Raw genomic sequence first — 22704 nt, 5'->3', positions numbered from 1 at the left:
ACGGTTAATGGAAACAAGGCAGTCAGGAGGACTGGCTCCTTATGGATGTTTGTGGGAAAAGACAGACTTCCAGTAAAACTACTACACTAGTACAATTCAAAGAACTGTCTGTCTGTATTTACAATACCCTCCCAAACAGATCAATTTGTTGATGATACAGGAATACAGTCACTGTGCTGATTGTTTTCATCAACTTGACCCAAGCTAGGACCATTTGAGAAGATAAAACTTCAGGCCCCGTTAGATTACCCTGTAGGCAAATTTATGGGCATTTTCTTGATTAGTGATTATGTGGGAGGGCCTAGCCCACCAGGAGCGGTGCCAACCCTGGGCAGGCGGTCCTGGAGTGTCTGAAAAAACAAGCTGAGTGAGCCAGGAGGAGTAGGGTTCCTCCATGGCTTCTGCTGCAGCTGCCGCCTCCAGCTTCCTGCTCTGCCTGAGAATGTATGCCAGTTTCCCTCAACGATGGACTGTGATTGGATAGAAAAGCCTCCCCAATTTGCTTTTGATCATAGTCTTTATGACAGAAGTAGAAATCTAATTAGGACAGTCACCAAGAGCTTACCAGACTAGCCCTCCTGCTGTCACACGTCTTTAATCCCAGAACTCAGCAGGCAGATCTCTGAGTTTGAGACCAGCCTGATCTACAGAGAGTTCCAGAACAGCGAGGGCTACAAAGAGAAACCCTGTCTTGAGAAACCAAAGCAATTACCCAGACAGAAATATAATCTTTTAACTGAATGAACTTAGATGAACAAGGTAAAACCACATTTCCTGTAATTAACCAAATCATTATAACTAATATCTTAAACACTACAGAAGTCTCTTCAGGTTGCACTGGCAAGATCTCCTGAACTGTGATCAAGTCAAAGACAGAATATAAGCTGGGTAGAGCCGTCTACTCTCTAGGATTTTCCCACCCTGTCACTTCCCAGATGGACAGAGGGCTACATGGAAGATGCATTTACAGGCAGAAGTAAATGGTAGGCCACACCCATCATTTTATATAATTTATTTATTCATTCATTTATTTATTTGAGACAGGGTTTCTCTGTGTAGCTTTGGAGCCTTTCCTGGAACTCACTCTGTAGACCAGGCTAGGATTAAAGGACATGTGTCACCACTGCCCAGCTTCTGGTTTTGTTTTTAAAACCTTAAATTAGTTAGCTTGTTTTTAACAACTGCTAGGTGTCAACATGCAAAGAGTATAAATTTTTGATTAATAAAGGGTACTATTTCCACATCAGCCACCAACTATGCAAACGGCACTAGAGTATGGCTTTTCATGAAGGTGCAGTGAACAAATCAAACATCTCACATGAACATGCATGGGTATTTATCAACTTACCTTCCCCTACTTTTCCAATCTAGTTCTTGAAAGAAAAATAAAAACCTGTTGCAACCTGCTAATTTGATTTCACAAGCTAAAGCTGCAAACACCAGGCTAAAAAGGATCAAACAGACCAGTACTATAATAAAAAACATCTGTGTTTATTTGCAAGCTAATCCTGTTTTAACAAGGCTCTGGAAGACTACTCAGGAGCCCAGTTCTTTCTGATTACTCACCTTTTTTGTGAGTAAAGGCTGGGTCACACTATGCTGCCTTGGCTGTCCTGGAACCTGATATGTAGATCAGTCTGGCTTTGAACTCAGAAATCTGCCTGCCTCTGCCTCCCAAGTGCTGAAATTATAAGTGTGCAACACCAGACCTAGCCCTTGTTTCTGATTATTCCAAAAGTAAAACCCAGTGGCTTAGAAGAGATTGAGTTTGGTACCATATGAACGGGCCTTGAAAAGTTTCTCAACCTAATAATACTGTAATGATAAGTTTCTAGGTAGGGGTGTGTGTGTGTGTGTGTGTGTGTGTGTGTGTGTGTGTATCTTTTGAACAACCATTTTACACGTTTTATGAGTTTTTATTTGAAGGGAACTGAGAAAAACTAGGCCAGAAAAACATGTGTTTGCTTTTAAAAGTACTGACTGAGTAGGGGCATGCCCAGCATCTGGGAGGCTGAAGGATGGCTTATAAGCTCAAGACTAGCCTGGGCTATAGTGTGGGGCCTTGGCTCAAAAATAATAGATAGCTAGATAGATAAATAAATAAACAAATAAGCAAGCAAGCAAGCATGAAAGAGAACACTAAGACAGCTTCAAATCAAGTGTACAATAAAAGTCTGTTTCAGAATACCTTATCTCGTGCCTATTTGGTATGTCATGCTTTTCAGCTTGCAGTTTCTGGGCCAATACTGAATGAAGATCTGACTTTTCCAGCAACTTGGTATCTATATATATAAAAAGAAAAAAAGCTATTATTACACCATGCATATATCTTACAAAGCTTGGGACCAAAAAAGTACCAGATGTCCTGGGCACGTGCCATCATTATTAGGTGGCAGACTGTGTTTGCAGCAGGCTTGGTTACATGTTGTAACAATCTGGGAACTCAACTCCTCAGATGCTTCTTGGCCTAAGCTCATGAAGCCCAACTACAGACACCACGGACACACACCTGCAGGATGACCCCTACAGAGACAACTATAATTGTTTCCCATCTCCAAGGTTATTGTTTTCTGCTTAGGAGTAGAAATAAAATACCATGCATCACAGCAAAATGAAATGCTGGGTATTACAGAACTTAACTGTATTGATGAATTTAAATAATTTTTAGATCAGGGTACTGGGAAAAGCAGAAAGTCTAATGGGTTGGAAAGAAAGGTTAGAGCCCAACACAGGGGAAAAAAAAGGATGAAATATTTAAACTTTATTTATTTACTTGCTGGGTTTTTTTTGAGACAGGGCTTCCCTGTGTAGCCCTGGCTGTTCTGGAACTTGCTTTGTAGACTAGGCTGTTTTCAAACTCCACCTGCCTCTGCCTCCCGAGTGCTGGGATTAAAGGTATGAGTTGAAATATTTAGACTTCTTACTGGCAATGATGAAATAAGAAACTGCAAAAGCAGGCAGCAACATGAAAAAACCTGAATTAGAAAAATGTCAAGTCCACTGTGAGGCTTCTTGCTCACACAATTGGATGGAGGTTTGTGTCAGAACACCGTAGGAAAAACTTTGGCAATAAAACAAGTTCTTTCTGCCCATGGGACAGTAAACAGTAAAGAAATTCAAAAGACCAGACAGGGCTTGAAAGATATAGTTGGGAACAAAAGGCACAGTCCAATAAGGTCTGACTGAGGGGCTCCCAAGGGGTAGAAATGGGGGTGACCCTTCCACAAAAGGTCAAAGCCTACAGTCCCATAATGAAAAGCAAATTAACAGAAAGGAAACATGGTCAGTCCACTAATGCAGAGCGATGCAGAACACAACTGAGAGGCGAGGATGAAGTCTGATACTCTCTCCTGGGATACTAGTCTAGCACGCTGAAGTCTCTGGGCTGGAGGCCAAAACATTGCCAAAAGAAAACCATTTCTCACTTGCCAATCTGAAAATTTTCTTGTGGTAGGGGACGAACAGGAGACACATTGAGCACGTCAAAGGACAGCTCTGAGTCGGCTTAAAGAGGATCTGGGTTGGAGGCTAGTCTGGGTTACAAAGAGACCCGGTCTCAAAAAAATAAAGGGCCACCTTCTAATTTCCAACCTCACCAAGCAGAACAGGAAACTGACCATGGGAACTTGGTAGAACTTCGGAGGAGGATAGTTACAGATCAAAGACCATGGGAACTTGGTAGAACTTCGAAGAGGATAGTTACAGATCAAAACAACCAAGGCTAGACATGATGGCCACAAACGCAATGGCCGTCCCACTTCTTGAAAATGGAAGTCCAGGAAACGTTTTCCTATGTTTGATGAACTTTAGGAAGAAGTGGTTCCTTGGCTAGCATGATAAAAAGAGGGGTTTAAAATCTGGTGCCATTTAGTTCCACCACAGACAGACACCCTGTGATAAGGGTAGGTAGGTCTTTTAAAGGACACAACACATTTAAGAGGGCTCTTTCATACAGGTTCTTTTCTCCCACAGAGAAAGTTAGGTAAGTAAACCTATCCCTACCCAAGGCCTCTTTCCATGTTTCTCTTCAGGCTCAGACAGACACCACACAGGAAACACAGGTGGATGGCCCGAACTGACTGGCTTGAGAAGGCTAGAATGAACGAGGTCATAGTCTAACTGGAAATCTATGCCCAGTGCCCTGGCCTATAGAGAAGAGTTGAGCAAGCAGAGGGTGTCTGTCCAGCCTGCTCCAGGTCTCTCACACTGTCTTCACTTCTCTTGGGCCCCGAGCAGCCATGACTTAACTTGTCTGACTTAAGGGCTTTAAAAGCCATCTGTATGATGGCTTTTAAAGAAAGATATATTCTTTCAGTAGGATCACATCCAGTACCTCCCCTAAACTGACAAACACTAGTATCTAACAGCCCAAGGTAGGGTGGGACAACAGGATTAGCCTCCTAAACTACACCTTTATATTCTATCTGCTGCCTTCACTAACCTAGCAAGCGCAGAGATCCCACCCTCCAAAGTCTGTAAGAAATTTGTCTTCTATGGCTGCTGTTGGACATTTCAGCTTCCCATGCTCCAAGTAGACAGCATTATTTAAGAACCTGAAATTCATCTCAGCTCAAGAACTTGGAATCCTCATTATTTAAAATACTCCCCCTCTTGGGCTGGAGACATGGCTCAGCTGTTTAGCCTTTAACAGGCTCACAACCAAAATCTGATTGTTCAGACAGTTCTACCCTCTCCTACCAGCAGGACATCCAGTTTCGAAATTAAAAAATGATTCACACCAGGCAGTAGTGGCGCACGCCTTTGGTCCCAGCACTTGGGAGGCAGAGCCAGGCCGATCTCTGTGAGTTCAAGGCCAGCCTGGTCTACAGAGCGAGATCCAGGACAGTCACAAAAACAACACATAGAGAAACCCTGTCTTGGAAAAAAACAAAAACAAAAACAAACAAACAAAAAACCAAAAAAAAAAAAAAGAGATTCAATTTGTGTCTGAGATTATTTGCACCCGACAATAAAGTTTTATCATACAGATGGCTTTGAAAGCCCTTATATACACTATACTGTTTTTACAAAGCAGGCGGGACGAATCTTCACACACACCCCCATTTTAAAGACACACCAAACCAGAAAAACGAAAAGGTCAGTAAGGAGCTAGTGAAGCCTCCAACACAATTTGACTTTGAAGTATATTATCTTCTTAAAAAACAAACAAACAAAAAATCCTTTTATTTATTTTATGTGTATAGGTTTTTGCCTGAATGTATACATCTGTGAGCTGCATTTATGCCTGGTGCCCATGGAAGCCAGAGGAAGGCATCGGATCCCCTGGGACTGAGCTTACAAACAGTTGTGAGCTACCATGAGAGCTGGGACTTGAGCCCAGGTCCTCTGGAAGAGCAGCCAGTGCTCTTAACCACTGAGCCATCCCTCCAGCTCCGAAGTACATTATCTTCTAAAGAACTGAACCCATGAAATGTGTCAGGGAAACATACTTCGGCTTCCTGTGCTAGAGAAAAATAGCCGTTGCTCTCCCAGAGCACCAGGGCTCAATACTGCGGAGACACAGCACTCTCTTTCTCCTCACCTTTTAAAGGGGCTAAGTGCAGTGCAAGAGAAGGGCCATTTCAGGAGATCCAACAAGAGCAAATGCAAAAGTTAAGTGTCTAAAACCGAATCCCAGCCCCGCCATTAATCTACACAGCAACTCGAAAGATGTTAATGTAAGATGAAGTAATACATGCCAATTATTTAACAAAGTGCTCAAACTTGTGTGCAAATCAAAACCCTTTAGGAGGCATTACAACTGATAATTACGTTCTGCCATTTATACTGGCTTAATTAGTCGGAGGTGTCTTTGATTTTCAAATATTTTTCAAAAGATCCCCATATGATTCTAATGTGCAGGCAAGCTTAGAAACCACTGATTTGAAGCAGATGGGACCTTAGGACCGAAGAGTGGCGATTTCTTCGCTCAAATGTCAGACTGGCAAAATTGAGAACACAAAGCACGAAAATGCTCGTGAGACGTGCCTTACGAATACAAAAGATACTTTTGATCCTTAAAGTCGTAAAAAGAGGCGAAGAAAACCACTTCTTCCTCACCTAAGACTTTCAATAATAGCAAAGGCTATGATCCAACCAACCGACAAACCATAAGATTCAAAATGTGCACAAAAAATATGGAGAAGCCTGAGAAATCAAAGGCCACTCGTTCCACAGCACTCCGAAGAGAACGCTAACCTCTCAAGTCACTGCTTAAAGTCAATGTGTGTCTCGAACTTGATCACCTAAACAGGATGTTTCGGGGGCCTAACTACCTAAGTGCATCAGCACCAAGTGGGTTGTCGAGATTTACAACCACAAGCGATGCCTGTGGAAAGGAAGTGGAAGCGGAACCCTCCACGATCCCACCCGAGGTTTAAGTCAAAGAAGGAAGGAAAGCGCTGAAAGCTTGGGTGTGAGGGCCCAAGGTCCCCGCCGAGGCCGCCATGCGCGCGGGCGGAGCCGGGGCCCGGCCCGGGGTTCCCGCTGCCGCGCTGCTCCACTCCCCGCCCCGGGCCCGCGTGCGCGGCTCACACTGCAGGATGATCTCTTCGAACGCCTGCCTCTGCAGCCGGTCCCGGCGCCTCAGCTCCTCCGCGATGTGGCGCTTCCAGCGGGGGAAGCCTGCGGCGCGCAGGCCCGACGACATGCCGCACGCTGCCCCGGCGCCCGAAGGCCGCCGATCCGCGCCGACGCTGGGGACTGCGGGCTGCAGCGTGCGGCCAGCGGCGGGCGCACGGGAACCGGCGCCGGAAGCTCACCTCCACTCAGCGGGGACCCCGGAGGCTATCCGGGATGATCTTCCGGTTCCCCGCAGGAAATGATTGTTGGAGAAGGCCGGAAGGCCCGCCTCCTCGCCAGACGTCGTAGGCCCCGCGCAAGGTCGCGGCCGGAGACGTCGCGGGACGCTCTCAAATGACGCAGTCTTGGAGCCGGAAGCGTCGGTGATGAGCAGCTGCCGCTGTGGGGCGCCCTGGCTGCGCCGAAGGAGACAGGAGCGGGCAAGTTTGGTCGGCTGGTGTCTGTTTTCTTTGATACTCATATATTTACTTATTTATATAAATATTTATTTATATTGATGTTTTCTTTCTTGGTCCATCTCCTTTTTCCTCATTTCAGCCCAGAAGTGGGGGCCGCTGCCCTCCTAGGAACTGAATGTTGAGTAAGTTGAGTGACGGCCTCCCTAAGCACTTAGTCTTCTAACCTGTAGGATAGGAACAGTAATGGCACTTAAAAGGCTTGTGAGAAGCTATACAATGTAGTTTATGTCTCAGCTGCCTGGCAAGGCTATCTTTAAATAGACGACCTCCCTCCAAGGCCTACCCGACGTCCAGCTGTCTAGCCGCTGCCATGTGGGACAGGCAACCGACTTTTGAAAGCGCATGTGTGTACCTCCTAGGGTCGTCTCAAACCCCCCCGGGCTCAAACCATCCTTCCAGTCTTTCGGGTCCTATGCTCTCAAAGGAAAGAAATCATCTGAGAGACAGTTTAAGTAGGAGTTTAGCAAAGCAAACACGCTCAAGAGAGAGGGAAGTGGGTTGTTCCAAAGGTGTCTCGGTTGAGGACTTTATTGCCATTTTATGAAAAGGAGGTGGGTAGCATAATTCATGGAGTAAGGCTTCCCTTTCCCCCTCCCATCCCTTTTCCCTCATGGAGGACTAGTTCACCCTTTTAGGGTATTTCTTCTGATTTTCCCAGAAAAGCCCATAAGGTAGGAGCTGGAGGAGTGCAGATCCTTTGTGAATGCATACATGCATGTACATACATACATAAGAAAACACCCTGGAGCCTTAGTTTTTGATTAGCTAGGAGAGATATATGCAAGCTCAAGGACATTTAAACACATGGAGAATTTTGCTCATTAGGAGACACATACCAAATTACTGCTATTGCTCTCTTGAGCTGTGCAAATTGTGTGTTTTGTTTTCTTTTAACCTGACACAATCTGGGAAGAGGGAACCTCCACTGAGAAAATGTCGCCATAAGATTGGCTTGTAGGCAAGTGTGTGCAGTGTTTTCTTGATTAGCAAACAAACTAAAGGCTGGGCTTGATGGCACACTCGGGAGGCAGAGGCAGGTGGATCATTGTGAGTTTAAGACCCACCTGGTCTACATGGTGAGTTCCAGGACAGTCAAGGCTACCTGTCTCAATAAACCAAAAAATAAAAACCTAAGACAGTTGTTTCATATCTAGCTCCTTTTTGAGACTGTTCAAGCTCCCAGAAGTGATCTCTTGGCTCTCTGTTAAGAACATTGATGGCTCAGAGGTTAAGAGCTCTTCCAGAGGTCCTGAGTTCAATTCCCAGCAACCACATGGTGGCTCACAACCATCTGTAACAAGATCTAGTGCCCTCTTCTGGCCTGCAGTCATACTTGCTGTATACATAATAATAAATCTTTAAAAAAAAAAAAAAAAAGAACATTGAAGTTTAGCCAGGTGGTGATGGCGCATGCCTTTAATCCCAGCACTCAGGAGGCAGAGGCAGGCAAATCTCTGTGAGTAGGAGGCCAGTCTGGTTTACAGAGTGAGTTCCAGGACATCCAGAACTACACAGAGAAACCCTGTCTAGGAAAACTAAAAAGAAAGCAAGTTGAAGTTTTATTTATAAAGTTGTGCCATGGTTTCACAATTTTCTCAAGCTGTACAAAGTTGGGAGCAGGGATTAAGCTGTCTTCTAGGACCCCCTTCTCCCAGATTCTCTCCTCAGGCTGCCTTCTACCCAAAATTCTTGTATCTGTTTCTAGAGTATCTGAGACTATATACAGTCACGTGTCCCTGTGCCCAGAACCACTGACCTTAAAAACACCCCCACCACCACCGGAGAAAGGGATGGATGAAAACAAGAGCTAATAAAAAATGTGAATCAGTGTCTGTGTCCATTATTAGACTCCTAGGAGTCTCATAAGGCAATCTAATATTAGTAGAATTTGGATGGGAGAAACTGATGATGCCCAGATTCTTGAAAAGATGGCTTTGGTTGACAAGTTCAATAGAACAGAAAACTTGGGTCAAAGTAGAAGTATCTGAACATCATTGCCTTGAACAGACTAGTGAATACATTGCCTTTAACATGTTAGTAAAGTTGTAACGGGGCCAATAAAATGTCTCCGTAGGTAAGGGCAACTGTTGCCAAGCCTGATGACCTGAGTTCAACTCCCAGGACCCACACAGTGGAAGGAGATAATTGACTCCTGCCAGTTGTCTTCTTACCATACATACACATACCGGCACCCATGCACACACACATGCACAACACACATGCATGTGCACATACAAGAAGTAAATACAATGTAATTTAAAAAATAATGGAATCACATGAAGTCAGAGGTCCCAGAGGGGGAAGGAATGTCAGAGAATCTTCTAATACGATCCTTCATAGACAGGTAAGAAATCTTTGGAACAGAACAAACATGGAGCTGAGGACAGTCAGTTTCTAGAACTGTAGTAAGGACACTCCATTACCCATCACTCTGGAGGCATTGAAAGGATCCAGGGGAATCAGAGATGTAGGCGATTTCCTCCTACAGGGAAGGAAATGAAGAAACAGGTCCTGAAAATCACCAGGAATATCTCCAACGTCAGCTGCAAAAGACCATGGCATCAAATCTTGACAACTAACCATGATAATTCTGACAGGAGTATAATTAAAATAGTGTTGATATTTTTACTAGTTTGCCCAGCCAGCATCCACTTGGAAGTATGTCAAATAATATTTTGACGCGTGACCATATGTGAAAATGTTTGTCATAGCATTGCTAATAATAAAGTGTAAAGTTAGAGATGGTTTTTTCCAACCTTAAGAGATTCGCGGTTATTGTAGATTCGCTGTCAATTGCTCATAGTAAAAGCAGTATTATGGCACAGATCTTACTTGTTTAAAAGAAGTATTCCTAACTCCTCAAACACTATTGATAATTGTTGGATGAAGGATAATACTAAACTAAGTGCAGTAAGCTTGGCTCCATCCTCTCGTCTAATCACAGCCCTGGCTAGCACACCCCGAATCACCCTGGGCCATCCTTCCTTCTGTTACTGTGCTCCCGCCCTCTGCAGAGTACTGGGCACACCCCTCCCTTCTGATTTCCTGGATTTAATGCTCAGTAGCCACTTCTTTACAGAGAACAGTTCTTAACAACCAGGCCAGATCTCCTTCTTACAAGTGTGCATCTCCTCATAGCATTTATTCACTTCGAGTTTCACATGCATTTGTGTCATTACTTGATGGAGGCCTGACCTCCCCAACTCATCTGTAAGTTCCATGAGACAACAGCCCTGTGTATTTTTTGCTTATTATTACTTGTTCAGCAAAGACATGAAAGTTTTGAAGTAGTAGGTGGTCAGCAAACAGTTTAGTGAAGGAAGAATACAACAATATTAACAATATTATCTTGGGGCATTATACTTGTAATGCTGGTATCTCCCCTCACCCCCATTTCTGTTTCATGTAGCCCAGGCTGGCCTCAGACTCACTATGTGGCTACAGCTGGACTTGTACTCCTGGTCCTAGCCCAGCCTTTCCAAGCATCCGATGTCTTTGTTTATCTATGTACCTGTCTAAGTCACTGTTCTATTACTGTAAAGAGACACCATGGCCACAACTCTTAGAAAGGAAAGCATTTAAATGGGGCTTGCTTACACTTTCAGAGGTTTAGTCTATTATCATCATGGTGGGGAGCATGGCAGCATGCAGGCAGACATGGTGCTGGAGGAGCTGAGAGTTCTACATTTTGATCCACAGGCAGCAAGGAGAGACACTAGACCTGGCTTGAGCATTTAAAACCCCAAAGCCCACCCCCCAGTGACACACTTCCTCCAACAAGACCACACCTACTCCAGCAAGGCCACACCTAATCCCTGTCAAGTATTGACACTCAGTAAGGACCAAGCATTCAAATATATGAATCTATGGGGGCCATTCCTATTCAAACCACCACAGTACCTACTGTGTGTTTTCTAATTGGTAGACATTATATATGTACTATATATGCTAGAAAAAGGTTCGACAAGTGACCATGTAGTTATCGATGAAACCAGCAGTTCGGCAGCATGCTCAGCTCTGTGGACAATAGCGTGGGCAGGAATACTTCTGCAGGGCTGTGAGCGATGCAGTCTTCTGAACATCTCACTTATTAGAACTCATTTATTTCTCATAATAACACTACTTGGCTATCATCAACTAGGGTTAGCATTGTCACCCCTATTTACAGATGAGGAATCTGAGGCCCTGAAAGGTGCTTGCCTGAAGAAGCCTGGTTAGACCTGGGTTCAGATACAGGCAGCTGAATGCCAGTGCTGTGCTCTTAACCACTCACTTACCTGCTAGTCTCTTGTCCAGCTAGCATTAAAGCTTGCTGGAACGCATTGAGCAATGAATGTTATTATATTTTATTTTTGTCTTTAGAAACAGGGTCTCACTATATATATATATATATATATATATATATATATATATATATATATATATATATAGTTCTGCTGTCCTGGAACTTGCTATGTTGAGCAAGCTGACCCCAAATTTACAGAGATCAGGCTGCCTGCACCTCCTGAGTGCTGAGATTAAAGGCATGTGCCACCATACAGGGCTAGAGAATAAATTTAACTAATCTGTAATTCGTCTGCAAATTAGCCAGTAATTTGCAGCATCCTGACAGTTAGCCAGCAGGCAGTATTGAGGAGGCCTTCGTGCATTTACAGGCTCTAAGGGAAACAAATGGACCAGAGATTAATAACAAATTGACCAGAAATCAGCAGGAAATGAGGCTGTCAGAACCTACCAGTGGCTGATAACAGATCTAAAGAGATTTTTCTCTGTTCTGGTAAATAACGAGTGTCTGCAGGATTCAGCATGCTTTGCTGGGAAGCAGCATGTGTGAAATGGATTCTGACTGCTCATAATGGATGTAAGTAGAACATGAAATATCTCCCAGCTCTTGAAGCAACATAATAATCAGCACAGATTTGCTCACAGGAGTGGAAGGAGCATCACTTACCAAGGCACTTTGTGGAAAGTCTGCTTTCCCTGAGACAAAGCACCACCTGCTTTTGCACAATGGATTTTCAGTGGTGTCATTTCTACTGCTGAGACCTTCCAGGAGATTCTTACCCTAAGCCTATGTTGGGTGACTTTTCCCAGGCAGACATGAACAAGTGGCTACTCGCCAGATAGGGTACCAATGACAGACCACAGTGATGATTCCACCAAGACCCAACTCAGTGAGTTTATGGGGCTTGCTTTACAGAGCCTGGGTGAGGAGATACAGGAGTGTAGATGATCCTAAAACAGTTATATTACCCAAAACAATGACTTCTGGAAAGCCCCCATAAGAATTACTTCCCCATAGCTGTCTATATGAAGATCCCTTCCAGTTACTCTTCCATACTGTATGCACTCTGTGTATCACCTCCCAAGTTCATGTACATCTGGGGCAGATCTGCATATAGCTGGCAGGGGGCTGTGCGAGGGAGTGTCTGAGCCTTTGGTGAGGGTCTGAGGACTTCACCCTCCCCCTCATTCTATGAGAGGATGCCAACAGGCCCAGTCCTGAAGAATGCTCACAAGTAGCCACAGCTGCTTCTGATGAAGATAAAAATGACTGCCATGCCAGGACGGTGATGGCCCTGGTACCTGATCTTATCTGTGGGGTCCATCACCTACCCTCCAACCCAGAGGAGTTCCAGATCATCTTTGACCTCCGATGCTGTTTTCCTTGCTCTTTCTGTTGCCTTGATTTCCTTTGTCTTTAATCAGCAAATGAAAATAGTTCAGTCCTTAGGGGTGAGCAGCGTCAGGAGGACAAAGACGTCCCAGCGTGGGTCCTGGCCTCCAGGAGCTCTCTAGAGCAGACCTGATTCTAATTATGTATGGGGTAGAACACATGATGGCAGTAAGTTCCTAGAGCTTCCACACTGTTCTGTTCCCTTTGATTTCTCTCGCTTTTATTCTCTCTTCTAAAAAACACAGTCCTGCCAGGCAGTGGTGGCATGTACCTCAATTTTATTTATTTATTTATCATTCATTCACTCATTCATTCATTTATTCATTCATTCATTCAATTTTGGTTTTTCAAGACAGGGTTTCTTTGTATAGCCCTGGCTGTCCTGGAACTCACCCTGTAGACCAGACTGACTGGCCTCAAACTCACAGAGATCTGCCCGTCTCTGCCTCCTGAGTGCTGGGATTAGAATTATATACCACCATGTCTAGAAGTCTCTGTATTTTAATTCTTCATCTTTATTTCCATTTCTTTTCAATTCTCCCTCAAAATATCTCTCCCCAAATGGGGCCAGGGAACTGTGTTACTGTATTACCTTTGGTGGGTATTAGGGAAACCTAATGATTGTCAAGAAACCAACTTACACAGGGTTTTGGACACACCAGGACAGGCCCCCACCCCGCCTCCATGTCAACAATGGGACTCCCTTCCAGGCGTCACACTTGGCTTTTTCACTCCCTGTTTCCTTGTGTTGCCTTTAGTGCTACTGATTTCACAGATGCTTGCATAATGCAAGACATTTTCATTGTGAAGAATTCTTCGTAGAGCCCTTGAAGCTCATGTCCACATTCTGTTGGCAGACTGCACACTTGTCTGTTGTTGCTGTTAAGACAGAGTCTCAATCTGTAGCTCAGGCTGACCTAGGACTTGCATTCCTCATGTGTTTGCCTTTGAGTTCTGGGATGACAGGTGTGTAACAGTGCCTTGACTTGCAGATTGTATATCTAAAAACTGGCCAAGATGGCATTATCAGCACTTGGTGATATGCAGCCCCCTTAGAGGGGTTCTTGTTATCTCCTCTGTATGCTGGCAGCCGAGCATCTGGAACACTGGCTGAAGGATTTCACATGGTGCAGCTGCTCCTTTAATTTTTAGATTTATTTATTTGATGTGTATGAGTGGTTTGCCTGCATGTATATATGTGCACCATGTGTGTGCCTGGTGCCCTTGGAGGTCAGAAGGCAGCATTGGATCCCCTAAGACAGAAGTTACAGTCGTGAGCCACCATGTGGGTGCTAGGAACTGAACCCAGGTCGTTTGCAAGAGAAGCAAGTGCTTTTAACCAGTGAGTCATCTTCCCAGCCCCCTCCACACTTCAATTCAAACAAGTTGGGACTATGATTCTTAGCAGGCAGGGGAATCTCAGTTTCTTTAATCTTAAAGGAAATTATATTTCTCTTAATCACTCTTGCTTTCGCCTACTGTGAATTTTGTTGGGTGATTTTTGCACACCAGGCACTATTTTCTAAAACCAACTTTTTTTTTCCCCTCACGACATTGTAGTCCAAATAACTATTAATATGTCGTTTTTACAGATGAGGAGAAAGGCATAAAGAGGTACTTGGTAAGTGACAGAGCTCAGATATAGCCAGGAAGACTGATGTCAAATCTCACCACTTTAACTGTAAGACAAATTCTTAGTTATTTGTTTTGGGTTGAGTTAGTATAAAGTGCTAAAATGCTTCTCATCGACAGTGGTAGATATATGTACAATATGACTACCTTAATATGAACAAGAGACAGTCATCTGGATTCGGGGTGCTGTGAAGCAGGAATGTGGCCAGCCCTCAGGAATCCCTGCCACCTAGATACAGGATAATCAGCATATTTAGCCCTTGGCATCTTTCTCCACCTAAACTTCCTGCTTCCCCCCCTTGGCCTGCATCCTACTCTTTTTGTTACCCAGGCCTGCCATCCTTATGGTGCATCAATGGCTCCCCTAGCAGAGCTTCATCTTTGAGCTCCGGACTTACTTCACAGGAAAGGACTCTGATGGACCAGCAGGTGCCCCTGCCTAACAACCAGTGTGGCAAGAAGAGAGGCCAGTCTTCCTTGAGGGTGGATTTAGAGAGGCCCAGGGAGTTCCCAGGAGGGACTTGCAGAACATGTCTTCTGTGGGGCCGCCCAGCCTCCTCCTTTAGTAACAGCCGCTTCCTTCCTGGTTACAGGCACGATCTGGGTTATGCTGAGTTCTTCTTCTTATCTGTCGCCCACAGCAGGCAAGCCCAGAGCGAGGCAGACATCATGGCAGTCATTAAGTCAGTCCTTTCCACTTGCAAGTGATGACCAAAGGTTGACCAGCTGTTCTTCTCTCTGGCACTTGGTGTGAGGAGTTAACCCTGCCTAAAATTCAGGAGTTTCTGAAGCTGAGATCACATGAATTTTGAGTAAGTTCAATTCTGTTTTAAATGATAGTATTTGCTGGTAAGATACTGATTTTTTTTAAAATTGTAAACTAAAAGTTATAATTAGAAAATGAGAATAACTTAGAATATTAGAAAATACTGTCGATGCCATATGTTGAAGCTATTTTCTTTTCTTTTCTTCCTAAACAGCAAATGAAGGGACACCATTTCCAAACGGGCTGTTCAAATGAGTCATGAGCTATTTATAGCTCTGCAGGGTGTCTCACCAACACCGCACTCTCATGTGGCAGAGCCAGAAAGTGCAGCAGCAGAAGATTCAACAAACGAATAATGAAATATCATAGGCCATGAGATATGGTTCTTTGTTTAGCGGTCAAGTTGACATTTTTGTCTTTAATAAGACTCAGAGTTGAGACAGCAATTTGTTGATCTGCTTTGCAAATTAGAATGTTTAATGTGGCAGTTACTCTTGACTGTTGGGCAGGGGAAGTAACTCAGTCGAGTTTTGACACTTAAGCTTGAGGATCTATCAGAGTTTGGAACCCTAGAGTCTGTGCAAAAAAGCTGGATATACTGTGTGTCTAAAATGCAAGAACTAGGGTTAGGGATAGGAGCAGAAAGAGACAAGTGGATCCTGAAGTTCATTTCCCAACCAGATTTGCCATAGTGTGAGCTCCAGGGTCACCAAGAGCCCTTGTCTCAAAAAATTAGGTGGAGAATGAGACACCCAAGGTTGACCTCTAGCCTTTGTATGACCCCATACACATGTGTGCCTGCATGTACCACATGCACACATATACTAGAAGTAACCGCCTCCACCTCCACACAAACTTGACTGTCAGCTTGATTGGACTGAGATATGCCTAGATTAGCAAAGAACAACATGGAGTGTGTCCATGAGGGTTTTATAAAGACCTGCCTCGAATATGAGTGGCACCGTCCAATAAGATGGGGGCTTGGATGGAATAAGCAGGGTTTCGCAGGAGGAGGAAGCCAGACAGTGCAGGTACATACTTGGCTTCCTGCTCCTGTGATGTGAGCACCACTGCTCTGTCAGAACCTCTGTGCCATCTACGCCTGAAATACCAATCTGAAAATAAAACTTACCTTCCTTAGATGGTTTCAGGTTCTGTCACATGGATGAAATCTGACAACAATACCCAAGTACAAAGCTTCCCAGGGACACAGCTTCCTCCACGGATGAAGCCAATGATGGTTACTTATGTAGTCATTAAAAACAATTTTTTAAGTAATTTATTTTTATGTGCATTGAGGTTTTGCCTGCATATATGCCTGTGTGAGGGTCATACAGACAGTTATGAGCTGCCATGTGGGTGCTGGGAATTGAACCCAGCACTGAGATGTCTCTCCAGCCCTTAGTCCTGACCATTTTTTTAAATTTTAATTTAGCTGGATGTGGTAGCACATGCCTTTAATCCCAGCACTCGACAGTGGTAGGCTGATCTCTGAGTTTGAGGCCAGTCTGGTCTACAGAGCAAGTTCCAGGACAGCGAGGAATACACAGAGAACTTTGTCTTGGGGAAATAAATTAATTAAAACAATCTTTTTCATACAATATATTTTGATCATATTCTTTCCCCTCTCCAACTACTCCCAGGTCCTCTTCACCTCCTTACCTATCCAACTTCATGTTCTTTCTCTCTCTCAAAAAAATACACCAAAAATCAAATCAAACTATTTGGGGGGCTGGAGGGAGGGGAGGAAATTCAAATAAGACAAACAATATCAAAATAAAACAAAACAAAAAGCACACACACAAAAAAAAGCATGGAGTCTGCTTTGTGTTGCCCAGCTACTCTAGAGCACGCAGCCTGCCCTGAAATGTGGTTGAAATTCCTGTGACACTCCACTGGAGAAAAATGATTTTTCCTTTCCCAGCAAGTATCAATAAAACTTCCTGGTTAGGGGTGGGACCCTGTGTCTCCCGCCTTCTCCAGGCTGGGGTTTTGCCTGGTTTGAACCTGGGTAGATGTGCATTCGTGGGTGCAATCAGTTTCTGTGAGTTCGTGTGTATCGGCCCTGCTATGCCTGGAAGCACTTTCTCCCTGTAGTCATCCCCAACCTCTGGCTTTTGAATCTTTCCCCTTCTTCTTCCACAGAGATCACTGAGCCTTGAGGGGAGACATGATAGAGACATCCTCTTTGGTCTGCTCCAAAGCCTCACTCTCTGCACATTGTCCAGCTGTGGATCCCTTTGTGCCATCTGCTGCAATGAGGAGTCTCTCTGATGAGAGCTGAGTATTGCTCTACAGTAATATTTCATCAGCATTTCGTCCCAAACTTCTTTCCAATAAGAGAAATTTTCTAGCCCTGTGCACACCTTAGTCTCTTGTCAAGCATCCCTAGCTAAAGAGTCCTTGGAAATTTCTTCATGTCTTTCTTTTTTTAAATTATTTTATGTGCACTGGTGTTTTTGCTTGCATGTGTGTCTGTGTGAAGGTGTCGGAATTCCTGGAGTTGTGATTACAGACAGTTGTGAGCTGCCATGTGGGTGCTGGGAATTGAACCCCAGTCCTCTGAAGAGTGGCCAGTGCTCTTAACTGCTGAGCCATCTCTCCAGCCCCCTTCACGTCTTTCTTAATTTTGTCAAAGTGTATAGGACAGGCAGCTTCTCCAGTAACTAAGGGGAAGTACAGACCTGGTTCCCCTGAAAGTGTGGGCAGTCCATCCCAGGGCAGAAGGGCCTAGCATGTTGTCCCAGCCTATTGTCTCTCCAACAGAACATTATACGTGGGGAAGTAGATGATGAAGAGAGATTTATTTGTCTAGTCAGAAGGTTTCTCTGGTCCTGCCCAGGCCTCACGGTCTGCGTTCCTCCTACTCTGTGGTCCCGTGGGTGCTTATAAAATAATCATTCAGAGGCTTAATATTAATTACCAATTGCATGACCTAAGGCAGGCTTTTTGCTAGCTAGCTCTTATAACTTAAATTAACCCATTTAATCTATGTTTCACCACATGTTCCATGGCTTTACCTGCGTCCCATTACAGGTTGCTCCTTGGGCGGCTGGCTCGTGTCTCTTCCCTTCTGCCTTCCTCCTTCCTGTCTATCTGCTTGTATTTCCTGCCTTCCTCTAAGCTGCCTTGCCATAGGTCAATACAGCTTTATTTATCAACCAATCAGAGCAACACATATTCACAACATACAGATAGATATCCCACAGCATATTTGGCTTATGATTTTGTAGGCTGAACTATCCAAGATGGAGGGACAGTGTCTGCCAAGGGTCTTCTGAGCTCACCGTAGTACAGCCAAAGATCCTCATAGAGGGAAAGGTGTGAGAGGGAGGGAAAGGACGGACTCACCTTTATTAGGGTCCACTCCCTCAATAACAGCACCAACCCACTCAGTGCAGGCAGGTTCCTCTTCCCACTGCCACACTGGTTATAAAGTTCCCAACACATGAACTCTGGGGACACATCCAAATCATAGCACCTGTGAAGCACAATAGGATCTCAGAAAATGTTTAACTGTCCTTTCCTGCAGGCTCAAGCAATCTAGCCTCACCCTTACAGAGTCCACTTTGAGGCAGAGATTAAGGAGGGGGCTTCTGTAGTTCTTGCAGTCTACCTTTGAGATCTGTCAAGGGCCTTACTCTGCCCTAGACCTTGGAGGTAAACCATTAGCTCACACTCTGCTAGGTGGAGTAACCACACCCTCTCAACTATGTAATCCCTCTCTTTTCCAGCCTCCCAATCCTTCTCTGCCCCCTCCCTCCCTCCTCCCATTTTCTTAAATTCCCAAAGTTACGGCTGTTCACCATTCTCCATTCTAGCCACTTCCTCAGTTAGGGGACTCTGTTTTAGAAAGGTGAAGAAGTGGCCTTTATGGTCTGGACAAGAAGTGGGTGGCGGGGAACTATCAGAAGACAATCAGCTCCTTGACTCTGGCTAGTGATGTCTAGGCCTTGAGCTGTAAGAATATACTTCTGAACTGTCAAGCAGGCTTAGCAGGTAAAGGGCCTGCCAAGCTTGGTTACCTGAGTTAAGTCCCCAGAACCCACCTGGTAGGTAGGCTCCCCATCCTTCACCTCTAGGGAGACTATCTCCACACTTACTACAAGGAGGGCCCAACTTGCCCCTCCAGCCCAGCCCAGGAGAAAATCAAATGTTCTAAAGGAAACACCCCTCCCACCCCACCCAATGGCAACCCGGTGGTCTTTTCCTGGACTGTCTGGACAACCACTAGATCACTGACAAGATATGGTACTGCATAGCTCTTGGGGCTTGGTGATAGAAGCCTTATAGTTCTGCCCGTGCATCCTGTAAGAAGCCATCTTGTTATTAAGTGGCACAATGTTATTCATTAAGCAGTGCCGTTTACCACGTGGTACAACAAAGCCCAGTATAAGAGTTTGTTAGGGGAAGGGACCAGAAGGGGGTGCTTAGGCTTTTGGAAAGGTCGTGCAAGAGGAGAGAGGAGGGATAGATGGAACCCGCTTTTTATAGGTTTCCCCTGCACATGCGCATATGGGCTTACCTAGCTACACCACGCATGCACATAGATTGCATGATCACACTACACACAAATTACATGGGGCATAAGGCCCTGGGATGGCTCTTGCTTGGCTACTGGACAGCACATGTGTGGTCATGTAGCTGAGGGAGTAGCTAAGAATGCTAACACATCTGCCTATGAGGAAGCTACCTGTAACACAGCTGACTATAAGGAAGCCCAAGACAGACTCATGTTGGAGCTGATGAGAGGAGGGAAGAGGGATGCTTGGTCAGTGGTCCTCAATTGTTACCATGACAGCTGAGGCCTCAGACTCGAGAGTGAAGAACCTTGAGGAAGCTTTGGATGACCCAGCCCTGGTAGTCATCAACTATAACTTCATGAGAACTCTCCAGATAAAAGCACTCAGCTGAGCCCAGTCAGGTACAGAAGTATGAGAGTAAGAAATTGTGGGTTTATGCTTTGGGGTGCTATCCAAACAAAATTGAGGTTCTCTCAAGGAGGAAGAGGCAGGAGACCACCACCGCCTGTGTATGCTGCCCATTGCGTTCCCTGTGTGCTTCTGAGAGAATGCACACAGACCCCCAGTGTGGGGAGGACCGTCCAAGTGCAGGACAGAGCAATGCCAGGTCATTCAGCTGTAAGCACTTCATACTTTTTAGAGTGTGATTTTTTTCCAGCACAGAGATGAACCTATTTATTTTGAGAGATGATTGGGATGAAGACTGTTTGTCTTTCAAGTTACTGGCAAGATAGCTCCATGGGTAAACACATTTGCCACTAAGCCCGAGGACCTGAGTTTGATCCCCAGGACCCACATAGTGGAAGGAATGGAAGGAGAGAACCGACTCCCACAATCTGCCCTCCGATCTCCACACATATGTTGTGGCACTTGTGTGCACATGCAAGCATGTACATGTGTGTGCACAAACAGACCAAAAAATAAATGTAGCTTTTTAAAGAAAGGAAAACTCAGGGGCTATGGATATAGCTCAGCTGGTAGACTGCTTGCCTAGCATGCCCAAGGCCCTGGGTTTGACTAACTAACACTGCTAACACTACCTAAAACAGACATGTTGGCACACATCTATAATCCTAGCACCGGTGAGGTGGAAGCAGGAAGATCAGAAGTTCAAGGTAATTCTTGGGTACATGGCGAGTTCATGGCCAACCTGGACTACATAAGACCCCAGCCTGATGGCCGGGGCTATAATTCAGTGGCAGAGTACTTGTCTGCCATGTACAAGACCCTGTTTGGCCATCTTTGCCAACATCTATAGAAATTAGTGTCCACATTTATTGCTGTAGTACAGAATCGGGAGGAGAGCAGACTTTTAGAAGACTTTGACCTCCTTGAACCATTTCTTAGGTCTATGTTTGATTCTGCAGAGTGAGGATCTAATACCCAGCCAGACCCGGGGTGATCTCTCTCACATCAACATACATTGGAGACTACGTTAGTTATTTCTCTGTCATTATAATAAAATACTGTGGCCAAAGCAACTTAAGGAAAGAAGTCTCCTTTTGGCTCACAGTTCAAGGGCAAAGTCCGTTATGGGGGGGAGTGGTGGTGACAGGAGCGTGAGGTGACTGTCACATCGACTCCACAATCAATACACAGAGAGAAATAAATGCTGGCGCTTGTTCGGTTGGAACCTCTGGCTCACCCCTGCATGATTCCTGTCTCTCTCTTCAAACCCCACCCACTCAGAGAGTCTCCAAACAAAGGAAAGGTACCAAAAGCCCAGTTCTGAATTCTTGGCCACCACTGCAGCTTCCTCCCCGAAGTTGCCAGCTGCCCAGGTCCCTGCCTAAAGCACTCGACCTTTGACTGTACTTGGGCACAAACCCAGCTTGTGGTGGACACATCATCACCCCTGACCTGCAACCTATAAAGTCTCCCTGCTTTAGTTGGGAAGGGAGGTGGCATGGCTTCTCCGACCTCAACCTCTGGGACTGGAGAGCTCACCAGGAAGTTGCTTTGCTCAAATAAACCTGTTGTTATACTTTTTCAGTTCTGCTACCCTGGCTTACTGTGTAGGTGGAGAAACCTATTAGGGGGAGAGGGGTGGCAGAAAACCTGTTAGTGCTTGCTAGCTTTCTCCTTTTTAGGCTGTCCAAGATCCCAACCCAGGGAATGGTATCAACCACTTTCAGGCTGGGTCTTCCCACCTCCATTAATGGAATCAAAACAATCCTCATGAGGAAGCCCGGAGGTTAGCCTATCTAGATAATTCTTCACAGGTGTGCCCACAGCCTTGCGTCCTAGGTGACTGACAATATTAATGATCACAGGGCCCAAAATTTCAGCGCAGAGGCCAGAATTTGCCTACTATCTCCAAAAACCACCAAGGAAGCCTTGTCTCGAACACACCTCCCCAGGAAACAAGCACACCGATACAGGAAGCACTCACACCCACGCAGCTCTTTGCATACAATTCAGCCGGAGTCACTCTGGAACCCAGTGTGTCGGCCACAGTGTCTCCTTGATTCCCCCAGCTGAGGGCCATGTTGTCTTCCTGAAAAAACACCTACCTCAGCACAAAGGAGAAAGAGGCTGGAAAGGTTTCTTCTCCTCAGCTAGAACTTTCTCTTTTCAGTTAAGGAAAGCTATCCATATGCATTTCACCAAAGCTGACTTTCTGGGAAATAACCAATATAACCAAAGCTATGTCCTACAGATTGAGCCATGTCCCTCCTGACTCACATGCAGAAGTCCTAGGCGTGTTATAACTGTATCGGAGGTAGGACTGAAGTTTATAGCCACTAATAGGTTACAAACGATTTTGTACCCGAGTTAGAAGCATTTGCAGTTACAATTCACTCTGCTTAACAACGAGTACTCTGGTGCTGTCTGGGAGCTTATTGTATGTTACCTTCTCTTACCACATACCCAAGGCCAAGCAGAGGAATTTGAGCGGAACCATGGCGACTCTTTCTACATGCAGTCACTGGGAGTCGACAGTTAACAGCTCAGGGGAGACACGGTGGAGGACAGGGTCTGGTGGACTCAGGGCCGTCGCTTTCTGCTTTTTGTTTTGTCACTGCCTAGAGTCTGATGCCAAGATGCACAGCAAAATAAATGTCA

The 22704-nt window shown here is 45.1% G+C and overlaps 1 protein-coding gene across 5 annotated transcripts in view; it reads right to left on the bottom strand.

Moving 5' to 3' along the window:
- Nucleotides 1–6834, bottom strand: part of Atg16l1 (autophagy related 16 like 1) — a 34522-nt gene extending 27688 nt beyond the window's left edge. For 3 of the 5 annotated variants that reach the window (XM_028876276.2, XM_028876277.2, XM_028876278.2), the window contains exons 1-2: nt 6535–6834; nt 2189–2282 (exon numbers count right to left, since the gene is read on the bottom strand). In XM_028876276.2, coding sequence (XP_028732109.1) covers nt 2189–2282; nt 6535–6649 — 209 coding nt within the window. In that variant the 5' untranslated portion in view covers nt 6650–6834. The remainder of the gene's footprint in view (nt 1–2188; nt 2283–6534) is intronic. The other 2 variants (XM_037210070.1, XM_028876279.2) reach the window with 2 other exon arrangements.
- Between the last annotated feature and the right edge of the window lie 15870 nt (nt 6835–22704).

The sequence above is a fragment of the Peromyscus leucopus genome, chromosome 13, assembly GCF_004664715.2.
Source record: "Peromyscus leucopus breed LL Stock chromosome 13, UCI_PerLeu_2.1, whole genome shotgun sequence".
Lineage (NCBI taxonomy): Eukaryota > Metazoa > Chordata > Mammalia > Rodentia > Cricetidae > Peromyscus > Peromyscus leucopus.
The sequence above is the reverse complement of the archived record's forward strand: the minus strand, read 5'-3'. Positions and strand labels throughout refer to the sequence as shown.